Source organism: Giraffa tippelskirchi, chromosome 6 (genome assembly GCF_054371585.1).
Source record: "Giraffa tippelskirchi isolate mGirTip1 chromosome 6, T2T-mGirTip1v1.2.pri, whole genome shotgun sequence".
NCBI classification, from domain to species: domain Eukaryota; kingdom Metazoa; phylum Chordata; class Mammalia; order Artiodactyla; family Giraffidae; genus Giraffa; species Giraffa tippelskirchi.
Window position 1 is genome coordinate 117506567 of NC_137280.1, and position 18824 is coordinate 117525390.

General features: G+C 55.2%; 1 protein-coding gene across 2 annotated transcripts; it reads right to left on the reverse strand.

The window, feature by feature from the left end:
• Positions 1–1843: 1843 nt before the first annotated feature.
• ABHD17A (abhydrolase domain containing 17A, depalmitoylase) lies at positions 1844–10108 on the reverse strand. 2 transcript variants are annotated; one of them, XM_081502765.1, is made up of 6 exons: positions 9982–10108; positions 6368–6541; positions 6005–6105; positions 4804–4998; positions 2413–2592; positions 1844–2322 (listed from the first exon to the last, which is right to left on the reverse strand). In XM_081502765.1, exons 2-6 carry the CDS (start codon positions 6473–6475, stop codon positions 2097–2099), a joined length of 810 nt encoding a protein of 269 aa, XP_081358891.1. In that variant the 5' UTR covers positions 6476–6541; positions 9982–10108; the 3' UTR covers positions 1844–2096. The 2 variants fall into 2 exon arrangements, with proteins under 2 accessions (XP_081358891.1, XP_081358890.1); XM_081502764.1 differs by lacking the exon at positions 9982–10108 and having other exon boundaries at positions 6005–6521.
• Between the last annotated feature and the right edge of the window lie 8716 nt (positions 10109–18824).

Genomic DNA, 18824 nt, shown 5'->3' on the forward strand with positions numbered 1-18824 from the left:
GACTTGGGGAAAAAACCAAATTTCAACCAAAAAGTAACAGGACGAATAAATTACAGCGCTAATAAAATACAGTGCAGCCATCAGAAGGACTGAATCCAATCTAAGTGTGGATAACTGAACAGTCTCCAAGCCACGATGGTAACAGGATAACATTTCGGTATAAGCTCTTTGGCTACACGTGCACTTTGTCTGTTGACACGTAAGAAACTGCTTGTCTGTGCCGCCGTGGACGGGAACACTGGAGGTCAGGGGTGGGAAGAGCAGTGAGTTATCACCCAACACTCTTATACTCCGAAGTTTTTACTCTGTCCCTGAAAACATTTCCGTTCAATCGTAAGCCGTCGCTTTGGACTTGCTGCACCGCGGAGCCCCAGCCCTCGGGGAACTTGCATTCTCATGGGGTGAAAAGCCGGCGGGCTCTGTGACAGGGGCAGCAGCGGCGGTCAGTGGCAGCACAAGGCAGGAGGATCAGGGTAGGGGCTTGCGGAAGGAATATTGCAGCTGACGGCCGAGGAATCGGTTGTGCTGGGAGGGATCGGTAAAGACCGGGCTACTTCGGCCACCAGGACCAGCCAGTACAAAGGAGGCTCTCTGCTCCCGGGAGTACACACCCACGCTCAGTTTTGCTCCCAGACGTCCTGGATTATCAAACGGGAACCTAGATTCCCAGCGGGAGGGCCCGGGGACTCGGGAGGGACAAGCCTGGGCACCGTCCTCGGTCGGGGACCGCAGGACCAGGGCTCCCACCAGGCCGATCTCGCGTGCCGGGGGCCACTCTCGGCTCTCCCAGCACCCCAGGCCCGAAGCCCAGTTGAGAGCCACAGAAAGCGCTGACACACCTGCAGGCGTCGGCCAGCCCGCTGGGAGCGCCCCCACGGCCGGGACGGCGGCAAGGGCACGGCCTGCCGCCCGGCCGCCGCCACTTACCGGCCAGGCCGTGGCCTCCACGCGCTCCACGCCTGCCCCCGCTGCCAAGCGCGCGACACCCCACTTCCGCTTCCGCTTGGCCGCGCCCCGCGGCGTCATCCCCGCCCCCAGGCTGAGACACCGCCCCCTTTAAAGGGGCCACGGACCCCGAGGGGACGAGGCGCAAGCAGCGCTGGCTCCCGGCCTCGCCACTGCCTGGTGTCGGGCACACGGAGCTGCCGCCCGACTTCGGCGTGGACAACAGGTCGCCCGTTTCTGAAGCCTTCCGCGCTCTAGAGCGCCATCCTTGGAGGTCGCAGGGGGCACTCCGGGGGGCGGTGGTGAGCCGGACATTCTGCCAGGGTCCCTGAAGACCTAGGCCGTCCCTGTCTTTAAGGGCATCCCCAGCGGAGTACTGAGCTCAGACTAAGGTCCGGAGGTGTGCTGCGGAAATGCTCATCGTGACCCCATTCCTGAGGAGGCCGCACGGGGCCTCGGACCTGCAACTGCCCTCCACTGGACCCAAGCGTGCAAGACTCTTCTTGGCCCTCTGCGCAGAGGGAGCTAACCCCAACCCTGCGATGTGTACCACACGGGTACAGAAGGGTGCCTGTCTCGCTGAGAGTCCAGAGCAGTCCCAGCCTAAACCCTCGGCAACCACTTCCACCCCTAGGGTTGTCTTGCGGACAGGGAGCCAACACCCTCCCCAGGCGTGCCATCGAGCACGCAGGGTCCTGAATTCGAATGCTGTCACCCACTCCATCACTACCTAGGCAACCGAGAGCCTCAAGGACCGGAACTCTGACCTGGCATCTGCAGTTGTGAACTCTCCTGGGGGGTTGGGGACAAAGCCTGTCCCCCCCCCCACACACACACACATCTTGGGCTCGCTGATCCCCATGGAGAGCACGCACAAGCCAAGAAAGGAAGAGGAACCTTAAAATTTTAAATCTTTAATTTCTGTTTTCACGTTTTTCCTTCGTTTTGCTTCCAAGAGGAAAGGAGCGCATAGCTCCGTCACCTGTACACTGTCCACGGCCCAGGGGCCGGGGCAGGTCCCGACCCCTGCCGGCCGGCTGCCTCTAGGGCGTGGGGCGCCCAGGGGTTCACATGCAGCCCCTGGGGCCGGGGCAGGGCCCGGGCGCCGCCTTATTGCTGAGGTCCTGGCGCGGCTCGGGCTGGCCACTAGGCTAGGCGCGCTGGCTGGGCAGCTCCTGGGAGATGAAGCGGCGCAGGCGCTCCAGATACTGGCTGTAGAGCTCGATGTCGTTGTGCCCGGCGCCCTCCACCCACAGAGGCTCCACGGCCTTGGGGCAGCGCTCGTAGAGCGCCAGCCCGTGAGAGAAGTCGATCACCTCGTCCTCCGTGCCGTGGATGATGAGCACCGGCGACGTGATCTTGGACACTTTCTCGATGCTGTGGGGCGGGGCACGTTAGGCCTCCACGCCCCGCCCCGCCCAGGTCCCGCCCCCCGCCCCGCCCCCACCCACCCCGCCCCAAGCTCACTTGGGGAACGCGTCAAAGCAGTAGGTCTTCTTGGTGTCGGGGAAGGCGACGCGCATGCCCGAGGTGAGCGGCGAGTGCAGCACCACCGCGGCGCACTCGTAGCGCGAGGCCAGGTCCACGGTGGGCACCGTGCCGATGCTCTGCCCGTACAGGACGATGCTGTCCGGGCTGATGCCGTACCTGGAGGCGGTAGGGGCACGATCAGCCGCGAAGCAACTCACACTGTCTGCCCTCTATTCTCTGCGCAGGCTCCAGGAAATATGATAGGGACCCGGGACCCTCCCCTACCTGCCAGCACCGAGGGGGTTGGCTCAGCAGGGGAGGCAGGATCCCCAGGTGTGAGAACTGATTGCCCGCAGCCCAGAGCCTCAGTTTCGATAGTATCTACTTGGTCACACCTGGGCAGTACACTTGTGAGGGCCCTACCAGCGCTGTGGTTCCTGGAGGAAGGTCCCTGGGGCTTCTCTTGCTTCTTCTGGTCACCCAGCCCTCCCGAACTGTACACACACTTGACCAGGGCCACATACAGAACCTGCTTGGGGCCTTCCTGCCATTGCAGTTTGGAATTTAACAGCCCTTCCTGGTCCCACTGCAAGGGGGCGTGTCTTCCAGTCACCTTCACCCACTCCCTTGGCCTTGGGGAATGAAAACAGTCCTGCCCAGTTATCTCAGCCAGTATGCAGCCCCTCAGGTGCTTAGTAAAATGTGGGTGAGCAGGAAGAGTGGCCCCTGAGGGGAGTGAGTGGTCACTACCTCCTTCCTTGGGCACCTTTCCTACATAGTGGTCAGGTCCTATGACCCTTGCTCCCCCACTCCACACAGACCTCCCGGAGCACCTCAGCACAGTTCTTTCCTGACCACTCAAGGACCCACTCACCACCCTCCCAGTGTAGGAGGTCTCCATGGCCTTCCCTCCACACACCCCCAGCTGTGATCTCAAAGGAGGTGCCCCTCTTATATGAGTGGCCAGGGCACCTGGGCAACCAGGGGTCATCAGCACCTGTCCCTGCCCTCTGGCCCCAACCCCAGGCCTTGGGGATGCCACCCAACCCTGTGCCGAACCCCGTTGGCCACTCCACCCCAGGGCTCCCTGGTTTGCCAGAAGCACTGCTGTGCTGAGCACCAGCCCGGTCGCATCGCCCAGCTCCGGGCAGGACTCCCAGCTGCACCTGGCTGTCTCCACCTGAACAAACGCAGCAGGTGCTGGATTCCACAGCTCTTCTAGCCCTTCCCCGCCCTGCACCACTGCTTGGGCCCACGCCTCTCGCCCTCCTAATGATTCTCAATTGTCGGGGCTGAGGGACAAGGTTGCTGGAGGTCAATGCTGGCAGCAGGACAGACGGACGGATGACAGAGCTCAGAACCCTCACCCTTCGGCAGGGCGTGATTCTACTGGCAACCCCCAGCCAGCAGGGACAGGCTGAGGCAGCCTAGTGTGGAACACCTGCACCAGGCCACCCAGCATGAGTCCTCAGTACCACAGAGGTGCCAGGGGACCGTGCTCCCAGGGCCTGCATCAAGGACTCCTGGTGCATCACTACAGCAACCAGGGCCCCGCCTCTCCAGGGCAGGCTGGCTGTGGGCCCTGCAGGAGCTGGTTGCACCAGTTGGCTAGGCAGGGCGGAGGTCAGGCTACCCTGGGCAGGCAGAGGGCACCGCCTGCAGGAGGCTAGGGGTCAGGTGGGTCTCACTCCAGGGCAGTATGGGGCACCAGGCCACGGGTTGTGTGTGCTGGGTCTGAGACTGAGCCACTGTGCTTCAGTGAGCAAGCATGGGGTGGAAGGGGGCTACCAGGACGTGGATGACAAGGGCGGTGGGCTCCAGGGGCAGAGGCATAGACCAGACCACAGGGACCCTGTCTGAGTCAAGCCAGCAACTGTGCTGGGTACTGTGCCTGGGGAGGCCTCAGCCTGTGCTAGCTGACCTCCCACAGGGGCTGTGCTGGGAACTAAGCTGTCTGACAACACCTCCAGGCCCAGAGACCCTCCCCAGAATGAAGCCAAGCTTCACAGCAAGGGGCCTGGCCCCTCCCCACCCCTCAAGTGCTCCCTCAGGCATGGGGATCTCCGAGTCCTTTCACACCACCCTCACACACCATGTCCCAGGCCCAGGAGAGGCCTGAGTCCTCTGCCTAACTCCTCCCTCCAGGCAGAGCCTCCGTTCCCATGGAGAGAGCCCCAGGCCCTGTCCCTGCCCCTCCCAGACTGGGGCTCCCAGGAGGAGATCACTCCAAGGAGGGTGGAGGGCCCCTATCCAGCCTCTCTGCACACCAAGCAGACAGAACTCGGGTCAGGCTTCACCCTGAGGACCCCCACCTGGGCTTCTTCCCACGAGGTCCAGTCACCTGTGAGGAGACGCGCACCCCTGCCCCCCCTTGAGGCCTGGGCTCACCTGGTGCGCAGGGCCTGCCAGGCGGCGTCAATGTCAGCATACAGGTTCTTCTCGGAGGGTTTGCCTGAGCTCACGCCGTAACCAGAGTAGTCGTAGGAGAAGATGTTGCAGTTGATGCGCGTGCCCAGGCCGATGTAGAAGCTGCTCATCTGGCCCAGGTCCACTGCGTTGCCGTGTGAGAAGAGAACTGTATACCTGGGGAGGCGGGGAAGCACAGGTCGGAGGGTGATGGAGGGAGGGGGCTGGCACCCTGACAAAAGGAGCAGAGGATTGGTTCTGCTCACTGGGACTTAGGCCAGGATAGACAGTGAAGCCTCAGGCTCCCCATCATCTAGGGGACCACCCAGTGTGAGCCCGGGAAGCCACAGTGACCTTCACCTCGATGGCCCTGGGTGGCAGCTGCCTCCTCCCCAGAATCATTCCTGATGGAGAGACTCTGAGAGCCTAAGGATGGCGGTTCATCTCCCCACTGCTCTGAACCTTCCTGGAGGATGAGACTGCAGGGGCTCCGACCACAGGGAGGAGGGCCAGCCCCTGTTCACTGCGGGGGCGGCTCTTCCCTCTCCACAGGGAAGAACCAGGGCCCTTATCTCTGCCCACGCGGCCCTGCCAGGTAGTCTTGTGAGAGCAGGTGACCAGTCTGGATCCTGGTCGACAGGCTCCCAGAATCTTCTTCCTCCAGCACCACTGGGCCACAGCCCAGCCCAGCCCAGCCCAGCCGAGAGGTAAAAGCCTGCCCTTTGGACCTGGCCTCCTCTGTGGGCAGAAGCGGCTGGAAGGCCCCACCTCTGTGCCATCCTGGGGCTCGGGGAGTCAGACCTGGCCCCAGTTGCCAGCCCGGTCTCTGGGCCACCACCCTAAAGCGGGTGCCGAGACCTCACTGGGCACTCAGGGCTCAGAAAACTGACCCAGGGCATATGAACACTGAGACCCAGAGGCAGGAGGCTCCTAGAGAGAGAGGGCCCCCAAGAGGCTGCACGTGGAAGGACCCCAAGCAGTTTCTCGGTGGCCTTGGGCAGATGTCATCTGCTGCTCCTTGGCAAGAAGAATCTCCGGGGCTCCCGCCCACCCAAATGGGCTTTCGCTGGCTCTGGCCCTCTGGTGGTCTCCATGGGCCACAATGAGAGGCTGAGGACAGAGCACATCTGGGGCCCACCCCACTTGGCCCCTCCCCCATAGGGGTTGTGTCTGCGCGGCTCACCTGGCACCAGGCACACAGCGCACGTACATGCAGGAGATGCGGTTGCCCCGGCTGCTCTTGGTCAGGAAGACCTCGATGGTGTCCAGCTCACGCTGGCTGTACTGAAAATCAGCGCGCTCCATCAGGTGGAGCTTCCAACGCCCAGGGGTGCCAGCCAAGGCCCGCAGGTTCCCTGAGGGGGCAGCCCCAGCCCCACCAGGCCCGGGCTCAGGCTCAGGCACCAGCGAGTAGGTCGGCTCTGGAGGCAGGAAGGCGAGCTTAGCAGCAATGCGGCCGGGGCAGGGCGGGCAGCAGAAGAGGCAGCAAAGCTCGGTCACTGACAGGCCGTTCATGGCGGGGGCCGGGTGCCGGGGCGGGCCTCACCCGGCAGGGGAGGGCTAGGGGTGCTCCGAGACGCGGGCAGGGGGCAGGGCGACCCCCGGCCACCGCCCCAGACAAGAGCCCCGTTAGGAGGCCGTGGCCCAGCCCCATCGCGGTCCAAGCTGAGCCCTCAGGAGCCTCGCAGCCTCGCGTGTCCGTGTGGCACAGAGGGAAAGCCTGTAGGGGGACAGCATGATGTGGGGTTCCCCCGGGGCTCCATGGGTCCCAAGCCCTGGGCCTTCCCCTCTGCCCTATCTCCACAGCTCCACCTACTGCCCCATGACCTGGCCTGCCCTCCCTGGGGCACCAAGGCCTCCCAAGTGACCCCGGTGGGACCCAACCAGCCCCCTGCCTGCTACCACACTTCCTCAGCCTGCAGGTGACTCTTGCCATTTAACCCCATTCATCAGTCCAGCCTCTGCCTGCAGGCCGTGCTGGGTGATCAGCACCCTGGCTACCCAACTCTCCCCAGTACTGCCGGTCCCGGGTCCAGGAAGACCGGTACCCAGACTTCTGTCCACACGGCTGGCCCAGACTCTCCTCCACCCCCTCCCATCCGCCACCCCCAGGTGACACAATTCAGCCAAGGGAGGACAGACTGCTGACCACAGGGACCCGGGAGCATGCTCCCAGGGCCTGCGATGTCCGGAGACAGGAGCCCAGGCAGAGGAAATACAACAAACAAAGGCTCTGGGAACAAAAGCAGGATACATCTCCAGGCTGGGAAGGCCCAAGGAGCCGGGACAATGGCTCTCTCCTGTGCTTGGGGCCAGGCCCCAGTGGGGGTTGAGGTCCACAGGAGCCTGGGGAACCATCCCCTGCTCTGCCAACTTAGGGGTCTGTGGCCTCGGGGAAGTCACTTAGCCTCCCTGGGCCTCGGTTTACACTTCCATCAGTACAGACACCATATAGGTCACAAAGAGAGTAAATGAGATGAGGGGAAAGAGGTGGGACAGGCAAGGCTCAGGACAGGCACAGAACGTCCTGAACGCAATCTCGAGCAGGCCACAGCTGAGCTGCTAAAGCAACTACACTCAAATAAGCACAGAGCTGCCAACAGAGAGGCTGGAAGAAAATACAGAGGTCTGAGAAAAACCTACTCACTTACTAGTTGTCCTTATAGCCTGGAGCAAGGGAGGGACACATGTTCACAGCTCATTGTTGGCAGCAGAGCACCTGAGCCTATTCTCTTTCCCGGCCACAGCATTTGAAAAACACTAGGGCCAGGGCCACGTCGATGCAGAGCAGGTTGGTGCAGTCTGAGGCCCAGAAACACACCTGCCCCCTGCAGACCTGTGATCTGAGACTGGGGGCCACAGAAAGCTACATCTCACAGTCACTTGGATCAGGGGCACATGGAGGGGTATGGTAGAGGGAGGCAGGGACACAGACGGCCTCCAGGAGCCCCCAGACTCCCAGGTGGGATGCTTGTGTTAAGTGCAAGTATGTTCAGAGGGAAGAGTCTATCACATTGGTTCTCAGACCAAGGCAAATTTGTCCTCTGGGGACATGGGCCAACCACTGGAGAGACATCTATGGTTGTCACAACTTGGTGGGGTTACTACTGGCATTGAGTGGGTGGAACCCAGGGATGCTGCTCAATACCCCACTGTGCCCAGGACACACTCCCCAGAGTGTCAATCAAACTGAGGCTGCTCCAACATATTCTCAGAGATGTCCAGGCCCCAACAGGTTGACATTCCACTGGGGCTTTGATGGTGTGGTGGGTCTTGAATTTGGGCAGCAAGGTGAGGCTGGTTTTGAGAGGGAGGCCTGGCTGAGAGCCAGTGGGCAGGTAGGAGGCCCCTGGAGGCCCGAGGATGAACAGATACCCCAAGATGGAAAGGGCCCACTGACCAAGCCAGAAACGAGGATGCCATCCTTGACACCTCCCTGCACCCTCAGACCAGCTCATGACAGGGCTTGCTGACTGCCTCTCTCCCTCCCACCACTACCTGGGACACACACAGTCTCCTTCCTCGCTGGTTCCCTCTCCCCATTGACCACCACCACCCTGTTCCATGCCGTTCTGCCCCCTGCAGCCAAAAGATCTTTTCACAACACAAATCTACCAGCCAATGGGCTGTTCCAAGGGTCCCACTATTTTTATGATGGAGATCAAATCCCTCACCACCGTCTGCTGTGGCCGACCTCTCCAGCCTCCCCTGCTCATCCCTACCCCATTCTCCCCAGATGAACCATACTGCCCTCTCCTGCCTCAGAGTTGCAGCCCCAGCAGTTCCTCTAATAGCACGGCTTGGGCTCCCTGTCCCATCCACCCTTCACATCTCCCAGCGCCCTTCCAAACAGGTTAGTCCCTTCCCCACAGGCTCTAGGCTCCAGGTCTTACTCCACAGCTTGTATCTACAAATTCAGCCTTCGCCCACCCCCGCCTCCAACCAAAGAGAAACTCCATGAGGGCAGGACCACCACCGGTTCTCACTCAATCAACACGGGCTTAATGAACGGACAAAGGACCCATGGGAAAGGGGTGCTCTACAGTCTACCATGCCTGACAGAGAGCGGGTACAATCTCTTCTCAGGCTTCTCTTCTCAGGCTTCCCAGACCTGGGACCTGCTGCAGTCTTATACGGATATCAACGAGGGTGCCAATATCAACGAGAGAGCCGTGAGAGCCAGGCTTCAAACTGCAGAGCACACCTAGATGCCTCACTCACTGGGCAGGCACTCCCAGCATTCAGAGCCCAGCGATTCTGTCCACAAGCACACATCCGGCACCCCGCTGCCAGGCCCAGTGTGGGCTGCTGGTTATCATGAGGACCAACAAGGAGCCAGGCAGTTACAATTCTCCAAGACGACCTAAATATGGACAACTGTGACCGCACCTCTCCCAGTGTGAAAGGCGCCTGCAAAGTGCCTGGTGACAGGGACCAGGACAGCCAGGAGAGGATAGTCAAACCCCAGAGCTGATAGCGGGTTCCAGGAACGAGGGGTCCTGGACTAGACGGACACTGGGAGGAACAGTGAGCAGAGAGGTCCTGGAGAGAGCTGGGTCAGGCCCCGCCCGTGAATCCTGCTGCAGAATTTGGACTTCACCCTGGGGGAAACGGGGAGCCGAAGGAGTAGGGGTCTGGGGTGGAGCCCATGGGTTAGGGGCTGTGGATGGTGCCCTGGTAGCAGCCTGAAGATGGGGCTAGAACAGAGGCTGGGAAGCCTGCCCAGGTGTCCAAGCCGGCCGCAGGACGCCCACGAAAGGGCAAAGGTGTCTTGGAGACGTTTAGGAAGCAGGGCTCGGCTCCGGTTGCTGTGGCGAGCGGGGGTGTCAGGCTGGGGCATTTGTTCGGGCCGAGGGTCAGAGTCCGCGGCTCGGACAGCGCACTCCTTGAAGGCGGGGCCGCGTCCCCGGGAGGGTAAGCGCATATCCCACGTCGGAGGACTGAATGGACTGCGGACGGTGTTCTGCCAGTGTCTGAGACGCTGTCCCGGGCCCTGATCGGTGGTCCTCCACCCGGGACCGCGGCCGCCCCGGGAGTGCGGGGTCTCGGGGACGTCCAGCCGGACTGCCCCAGCCTCGCGGCCCGGCCCAGCTCTCCAAACGGCCGAGGGAGGCACTGAGACCCTCAGAGCCGCCACGCCAGCCCCTGCTTGACACTCACCGCCGCGGCCCGCGCCCCCCGGCCCCGGGGCCGCTCTCCATGGCTCCCGGCCGCCCGCCCGTGCGTCCGTCAATTCCTCGGCGCCCCGGACCGGCCTCCTGCTCCGCCACTGCCGCCGCTCCCCCGCGGGCGGAAGTAAGCCTCACTCCCGCCACCGCCCCGGAAGTGACGCGCAGGTGTGCGTGGGGGCCGAAGGGGCCGGGGGCTAGGACCAAGAGCGGGCGCGGCGCGCGTCCGGGGGCGGGGTTAACTTGCATGGGCGGGGTATTTATGGTGGGCGGGGCGATTGGGTGGTCAGCGGTCGAGCTTCAGGTTCCAACCAAGGTTTCAGGGAGTGGAGACTCATAACCGTTCATTTAATCCTTCTCTCATTCCAGGGCTAGGACTCAAGTGAGGAACTCTTCTGGTATCAAAACTTACAGGGTGCCAAAAAACTCAGTGGGACTTCCCACGTGGCGCTAGTGGTGAAGAACCTGCCTGCCAATGCAGGAGATGTAAGAGACTAGAGTTCGATCCCTGGGGTCTGAAAGATCCCCTGGAGGAAGGCATGGCAACCCACTCCAGTCTTCTTACCTGGAGGACCCATGGACGGAGGAGTCTGGCGTGCTGCAGTCCATAGGGTCGCACAGAGTCGGACACGACTGAAGCGATTTAGCACAGAACAAAAACCTCAGTGATCAACATAAGAACTATTTTAATGCACTACTAAAAAAACATAAAGTTTTGGTGGAAGTAAGCCCTTGGCTGAGGTGATTCAGCCTTTATTTCAAATCTTTGTGTGTTGTTCATCATGGGTCCTTTTGCATCACTTTAGGCTCCCCCTCCCCACCCCCCCCACCCCCACCCCTGATTCCCTGGTGGCTCAATGGTAAAGAATCCGCCTGCAATGTAGGTTTGATGCCTGAGTCGGGAAGATTCCCCTGGAGGAGGAAATAGCAACCCACTGCAGTATTCTGGCCTGGAGAATCCCATTGACAGAGGAGCCTGGAGCTACAGTCCATGCGGTGACAAAGAGTCCGACGTGACTGAGCGCACAAGCAGGTTAGGGGTTTTCATTGAGCATTAAAATATTAGGGTTTCCGACCCTCTCCTGCTCAGCTCGCCCTGCGGGCAGGGAGGCGGCTGGTGACACAGCTGAAGGCAAAGGAGATGGACAAGAATGAGGCTTGGGAACAAAGTGGCAGTGTGGTTGAAGGTGACCCAGGCGGTCAGGGCAGTCAGGGCACTCCTCCTCTCTGAGGAGTGATTGGGAGGAAGACTGAAAAACTGCAGAGGCTGACAGTGCCTAGCCAAAGCGGGAGAGTGAGTTAGTGGGACAGCCTTGGCCTTGGGTAGGCCAGCCTATGGCAGTTCAACATCCGCCCCACCCGCTGCAGGCAGCCCCAGCTCCCTGTCCTCCCCCAGAGAATCTAACTTTCAGCTTCATTTGCAGAGATAAGCCTCCCTGGCCAGTCCTTCCCCAAGGCCCCATTCCCTGGGGTCAGCTGCCGGGAGAGGACTCAGGCTCAGGACTGGACACTGTTCAGAGATAGTTTCCAGCTGGTTCCCTCTGACCCCCTGCCCGGGCCCTAGCTGACCCTCCCTCAGCTGTGTGCTCCAGGAGGCTGTCCCTGGGTGCCTGGAGACGCCCCTGCCTCAAGGCTCCCGGCATCAGCTGTCCTCCTGAGGTCCAAATGTCACATCTAGGCCAGGCTCCTTCCATTTCCTTGTGCCACAACAAGAAGAGGCCTGTCCACAGCCTTCCTCCACACACCCCCACCCCTGGCCCCCTCTTCCCCTCCTCCCCTGAGTTAGAAAGGGCCAGAGCTGCTGCAACACCTAAAAGCCCAGCTTCTCCAAGACTAAAATGCCCCAAGGGGAACATCTGTGTGTGTGTGTGAGGGGGTGGCCAGGAGGAGGGGATAGGCTTAGTCCCCACCCAAATGGGGCCTGCCCCACCCCCGTGGAGTTCCCCCACCAACCAGAAGGCGCTCAGAAAAGATGAAGGCACGGCTGTGAATTCCCCAAGGTCTCTGAAGGTCAGTCCCACCACCTTCCCTTCCCAAAGCACCTGCTTGGTGTTGCCCAGCACCTACTGGCTCATTTTCCCCACCTCTTTGCCCCTTCTCTCTCTGTCCCAGCCAAGCCACCCTTGAGAAGTTTGTCCCTGTTTGTTCAGTCACTCCATCATGTCCAACTCTGTGACCCCATGGACTGCAGCACACCAGTCTTCCCTGTCCTTCACCATCTCCCAGAGCTTGCTCAAACTCATGTCCATCAAGTCAATGGTGCCATCCAACCATCCTGTCCTCTGTCATCCCCTTCTCCTCCTGCCTTCAATCTTTCCCATCATCAGGGTCTTTTCCAATAAGTCACTTCTTTGCATCAGGTGACCAAAGTATTGGAGCTTCAGCTTCAGCAACAGTGCTTCTAGTGAATATCTAGGATTGATTTTCTTTAGGATTGACTGGTTTGATCTTCTTGCAGTCCAAGGGACACTGAAGAGTCTTCTCCAACACTGCAGTTTGAAAGCGTCAATTCTTCGGTGCTCAGCCTTCTTTACGGCCAGCTCTCACATCCATACATGACTACTGGAAAAACCATAGCTTTCACTAACACAGACCTTTGTTGGCAGAGTGATGTCTCTGCTTTTTAATATGCTGTCTAGGTTTGTCATAGCCTTTCTTCCAAGAAACAAGCGTCTTTTAATTTCAAGGCTGCAGTCACACTGTCCATAGTGATTTTGGAGCCCAAGAAAATAAAGTCTGTCGCTGTTTTCATTGTTTCCCCCATCTATTTGCCATGAAATGATGGGACCGGATGCCATGATCTTAGTTTTTTGAAAGTTGATTTTAAGTCAGTCTTTTCTTAAAACTGGATGAAGCACAAGCTGAAATCAAGATTGCCAGGAGAGATATCAATAACCTCAGATATACAGATGACACCACCCTTATGGCAGAAATTGAACAGGAACTAAAGAGCCTCTTGATGAAGGAAAAAGAGGAGAGTCCTCCCCCAAGGCCTCATTCCCCGGGGTCAGCTGCTGGGAGAGGACTCAGGCTCAGGACTGGATACTGTCCAGAGGTGGTTTCCAGCTGGTTCTCTCTGATCCCCTGCCTGGGACCTAGCTGCCCCCTCCCTCAGCTGTGTGCTCTAGGGTGATGTTGCTTGATTTCAGCTGTGCTTCATCCAGCCCATCATTTCGAATGATGTACTCTGCATATAAGTTAAATAAGCAGGATGACAACATACAGCCTTGATGTATTTCTTTCCTAATTTGGAACAAGTCCGTTGTTCCATGTCCAGTTCTAACTGTTGCTTCTTGACCGGCATACAAATTTCTCAGGAGGCAGGTAAGGTGGTCTGCTATTCACATCTCTTTAAGAATTTTCCACAGTTTTTTGGAGCCACACAGTCAAAAGCTATAGCATAGTCAATGAAGCAGAAGTAGATATTTTCTGGAATTCTCTTGCTTTTTCTATGATCCAAATTTGTCCCTACCTCAGGGACTTTGCATAAGCAATGTCTCCTGCCTGCCTCCAGATAGACACATGGCTGGCTCCTCCTCCTCCTCAGGCACCTGCACAAATATCACCTCCTTAGGAAGCCCTTGCTGACCTCCCTTGGGCAAAGTCCCTACCACACCCTATTTATTTTTCTAATAGAAAACTTGCCATCATTTTACTGAGTTGTTTGTTTGTTTGTCATCTATCTTCCCCATATTCCATGAGCTCCAAGCTCCTCCCAGGGCAGGGAGCTGGACTCTTGTCCACTATGTCCTCAGCTGTCCCCCATGCTTTCTGAGGAGTCAATAAATCCATGGGAGGAGGATAACTCCCAGCCAGGAGGAAGGCTTTCAGGAGGATGGAGGGAGGCTCTGGAAACTTTAGGTTGCCACTGGCACAGACCTCAGCCTGTTGGGAAAATAATGTGACCACAGGAATCAATGGTCTTGTCTTTTTTTTTCCAAACTTTAAAATTTTATTTTGTATTGGGGTATAGTCAGTTAACAATGTCATGTTAGTTTCAGGTGAACAGTGAAGAGACTCAGCCATACACAGTTATGTATCCATTCTCCCCCAGGTGGTACCAGTGGTAAAGAACACATCTGCCAATGCAGGAGACCTAAGAGATGTGGGTTCAATCCCTGGGTCAGGAAGATCCGCTGGAGGAGGGCATGGCAACCCATTCCAGTATTCTTGCCTGGAGAATCCCATGGACAAAGGACCCTGGTAGGCTATAGTCCATAGAGTCGCAAAGAGTTAGACACGACTGAGCACGTATGCACCCCCATCCACCAGGCAACCATAAATTCCTTTTCTAAGTCTGGGAGTCTCTTTCTGTTTTGTAAGTTCATTTGTACCATTGCTTTTGAGATCCTGCATATAAGGGATGTCATACAATGTTTCTCCTTCTCTGTCTTACTTCACTTGTGTGACACTCACTAAGTCCATCTTTGTTGCTGCAAATGACATTATTTCATTCTTTTTAATGGTTGAGTAATAGTCTATTGTATATATGTACCACATCTTTATCCATTCCTCTGTCTATGGACATTTAGGTTGCTCCTATGTCCTGGCTATTTTAAACAGTGTTGCAATAAACATAAGGGTGCATGTATCCTTTCAGATCATGTTTTTGTCCAGATATAGGCCTAGGAGTGGGATTGCAGGGTCATATGATAGCTCTATTTTTAGCTTTTTAAGAAACATCCATACTGTTCTCCATAGTGGCTCTATCAGATTACATTCCCACCAACAGTGTAGGAGGGTTCCCTTCTTTCCACATCCTTTCCAGTATTTGTGTTTGTGGTTTTTTTTTTTTTTTTAATGCTAGCCATTCTGACCAGTGTAAGGTGATATCTCATTGGAGTTTTGATTTGCTTTCTCTAATAATTAGCAACCTTGAACATCTTTTCATGTGCCTGTTGGCCATCTGTATATTCTCTTTGGAGAAATGTGTATTCAGGTCCTCTGCTCATTGTTTGAGTGGGTTGTTTGTTTTGATGCTGTTAAGTGTCATAAGCTGTTTATAAATTTTGGAGACTAATCCCTTATTGGTCACATCATTTGCAAATATTTTCTCCCAATCTGTGGGTTGTCTTTTCATTTTATTTATTGTTTCCTTGGCTGTGCAAAAGCTTTTGAGTTTATGTAGGTCCCATTTGTTTATTTTCGTTTTTATTTCCATTGTTCTGAGAGATGGATCAAAAAAGATGTTGCTGTGGTTTATGAGAGAAAGTGTTCTGTCTGTTTTCCTCTAGGAGTTTTACAGTGTCTGATCTCACATGTAGGTCTTCAGTCTATTTTGAGCTTATCTTTGTGTGTGAAATTAAAAATAACCTTATTTCATTATCTTAGATGTGGCTGTCCAGTGTTGTCTTTTTTTATTTCTTAAATATTTATTTATTTATTTGGTTACACCAGGTCTTAGTTGCAGCACATGGGATCTTTTAGTTGTGGCATGTTGGATCTAGTTCCCGGACCAGGGATTGAACTCAGGCCCCCTGCATTGGGAATGTAGAATCTTAACCACTGGACCACCAGAGAAGTCTCAGGAATCAATGGTCTTAAAGCAATCCTGTTTGAGTAAGAGATCAAGAGGTTACATGTTTCCCATCCTTGGAGCAAGCAAGACACTGCACATGTACAGAAAAGCCCCTTGGGTGTCAAAGGGGAAGGGCTGCCACTCTATAGTAGGTGATGACAAGCCTCCCCATAGGCCTCTAGGCTGGAATCCATCTTGGAAAAAAATTGTGCCCACATGTTGGGGAGGGTCCTAGGGTGTGTGAGGTGTGGAAAAATAAACCAGGTAATTGGCCAAAGGTAAACAAAGACCCTGAAGAACTACCATTATAAATGATTTAATCATCTCTTCACTGTACTCTTCCTTATTAGGGAAGATGCTCGCACCCTTTTCCTGGTGTAGGGGGATCTCTACCTTGCTTCAGTCTCTCTTTTTTTTTAATGTTTGGAAGCTCTTTTAAAATATTTATTCATCTATTTGGCTGTGCCAGATCTTGGTTGCAGCATGTGGGATCTAGTTCCCTGACTAGGGATTGTACCCAGGACCCTTGCATTGGGAGCCCAGAGGCTTAGCCACTGGACTACAGGGAAGTCATTTAACTAAACAAATTGTTTCTCTGTGTGCTCTCCAGCTTGTTGTGTTCTGTCTCTAATAATAAGCTTTGTAGTGTTTCTACAGATTTTGGCCTCCTTGAGAAATGCACTTTTCAGTGGGGTGAACAGCCAGGAGGAACTCTGCTTTAAGCCTGAGGCCCCTGGTGGACTAGTAGTGGCCAGGATTTCTGGTTTTCATCCAGGCTACCCAGGTTCAGTTCCTGGGCAGGGAACTAAGACTTTGCTTCAAGCCAGTGCTCACTGCTGTCTGTCTCTGCGATCAGTCCCGTCTGGATCAGTGAGCTCCAGTCAGGTGCTATTCAATAGAGGCTTCCCAGGTGGCGATAGTGGTAAAGAACCTGCCTGCCAATGCAGGAGACATAAGAACCACAGGTTCAATCCCTGGGTTGGGAAGATCCCCTGCAGAAGGAAATGGCAACCCACTCCAGTATACTTGCCTGGAGAATCCCATGGACAGAAGAGCCTGGAGGTCTACAATCTTTAGGGTCGCAAGGAGTCAGACACGACTGAAGCAACAGCACACACACTATCCAATACGGAGGCCATCTACTCTGAGCTGCTATTTAAATTTAAATAAATGGATGAAAAGTAAATACAATTTAAATTGGACTTCTTCAGTTGCAATGGGCTCCTTTCAAGTGCTCATGAGCCATGCGGTGCTGGGGGCTCCCATTGTGGAAGGCACAGGTGGAGAACAAGCCCATCGCTTGGAAAGTTCTAGAAGTTTCAGTCTAGCCACTGAACTCCAAGACAAAAAACATCTGCATTGGTGCCCTTTTGGTCTCCTGTGTATCTCTGGTGCCTAGTTTGGGGCTGAGCATTCAGCTGGTGCTCAATAAATGCTTGAAGTAGAGAGGGGAGGTGGGAGGGAGGAAAGGAGTTCTTTTAAGAAGCAAAGTTAATCATCCGATGAACACTGAAAGTTCTGTCCATAGATATTCATCTCTGCATTATTTACAATAGTGAAAACAGAGAAATATCTTCAAAGTGAAGAGAGGAAATTAAATAAAAAGATTATGGTTGGGGACTTCCCAGGTCATCCAGTGGTTAAGATTCTATGCTTCCAATGCAAGGGACACAGGTTCAAATCCAGGTCTGGGAACTTAGATCCTACATGCTATGTTGTTCGGCCAAAAGATTCTCATTAAAAAATGATTATGGTCAACACTTGATGAAAAAAACTATTCTTGACTGGAGAATCCCCATGGACCAAGGAGCCTGGAGGGCTACAGTCCATGAGGTGACAAAGAGTCAGACATGATTGAACAACTAAGCACACTGAGATATGCAGATCATTACAAAGTTGCTGGTCTTTTTTTTTTTTTTTCCTTTTAACAGCTTTACTTCGACTTATATTTTTATGGGAAATAATATTTATATGGTTCAAAGTTCAAAGGGTCTATAAGGTTGTGCAGGAAACATCTCTACCCCAATCTTGTTCCCCAGGAAACATGACCCCATCTCTCAAGGCAGCCACTATTCCAAGCTGCAACTGATTCAGGGTTGAGAAACCCTGGCATCTGTGTCCACCTGTGAGCAGGTGTAAAGAGACTGTCCCATTTATTATTTTATTTTTTTATGTTTTGGCTGCTCCCCACGGCATGCAGGATCTTAGTTCCTCAACCAGAAATCAAACCCACCTCTCCCCTGCAGTGCAAGCATAGAGTCCTAACCACTGGACCACCAAGGAAGTCCCTATCTTTTTTTTTAAGTCCTTATTATTCCCTATTATTATTATTGATACACACAGCAGCTTTTATCAACACTGCCCAGATGGTCACTTCCACCTGGGCCCATCTTGCAATCCTATCATGCAACCCCAGGGCTGGAGCCCCTGCTGTGAATTCCGTCCCCTCCTGCTGGACAAGTAGGTTGTTTCCGCTGTGTTGTTATTCAGTTGCTAAGTCATGTCCAAAACCCCATGGACTGCAGCATGTCAGTCTCCCCGTCTTTCACTATTTCCCAGAGTTTGCTCAAACTCATGTCCATTGAGCCGATAATGCCATCCAACCATCTCATCCTCTGTCACCCCTGTCTCCTCCTGCCTTCAATCTTTCCCAGCTTCAGGGCCTTTCCCAATGAGCTGGCACTTCACATTAGGTGGCCAAAGTATTGGAGCTTCAGCTTCAGCATCTGTCCTTCCAATGAATTTTCAGGGTTGGAAGGATATCAACCCTTTAGGATTGTCCTCTATGGGCAGGACGAAAACAGTACCTGAGGCATTTCCCACTGGTAGGTGGAGATTGCAGGGAGGTTTCCTGGAAGCAGAGGATTCTAAGGAGAAGACTCACGCTGCTTCCTCCAAGAAACAACACAACCCCAGGCGCCGCATGGGGAAAAACATGCCATTCTGGGAACCGGGAGGATGCTGGCAGATGAGGTTACGGGAGATTTTTTTTTTTCTCTTCCTCACGCTTTGATGTGTCTTCCGAGTGAGTTTGCATTGGTTTTGCTCGGCCAAGGGAGTGTTTCACTGTTGGGATTGGTGAGAAGCTGAAATAAAAACTGTATGCCCAATGCAGTGAACACAGATTCAGTCCCTGGTTGGGAAACTAAGATCCTACATGACGTGCAGTGCGGCCAAAAAATAATTCATGCTTGTGTTTCTCGAGTTCAGACCTGAAAGAATTGAAAGCCAGGACTCAGATACTGTAGAAGAGTGTTCACAGCAGCATGATTTTTAGCAGCCAAAGATAGGAGTGGCTTGATGGATGAAAAAATGTG

Excerpts from the sequence above, each read along its gene's own strand:
- ABHD17A (XM_081502764.1), bottom strand. The coding sequence starts at position 6,336 with ATGAACGGCCTGTCAGTGACCGAGCTTTGCTGCCTCTTCTGCTGCCCG. Across the intron at positions 2,593-4,803 it reads TGGCAGGCCCTGCGCACCAG|GTACGGCATCAGCCCGGACA; the intron begins GTGAGCCCAGGC and ends TACCGCCTCCAG. Across the intron at positions 2,323-2,412 it reads TGCTTTGACGCGTTCCCCAA|CATCGAGAAAGTGTCCAAGA; the intron begins GTGAGCTTGGGG and ends CCCGCCCCACAG.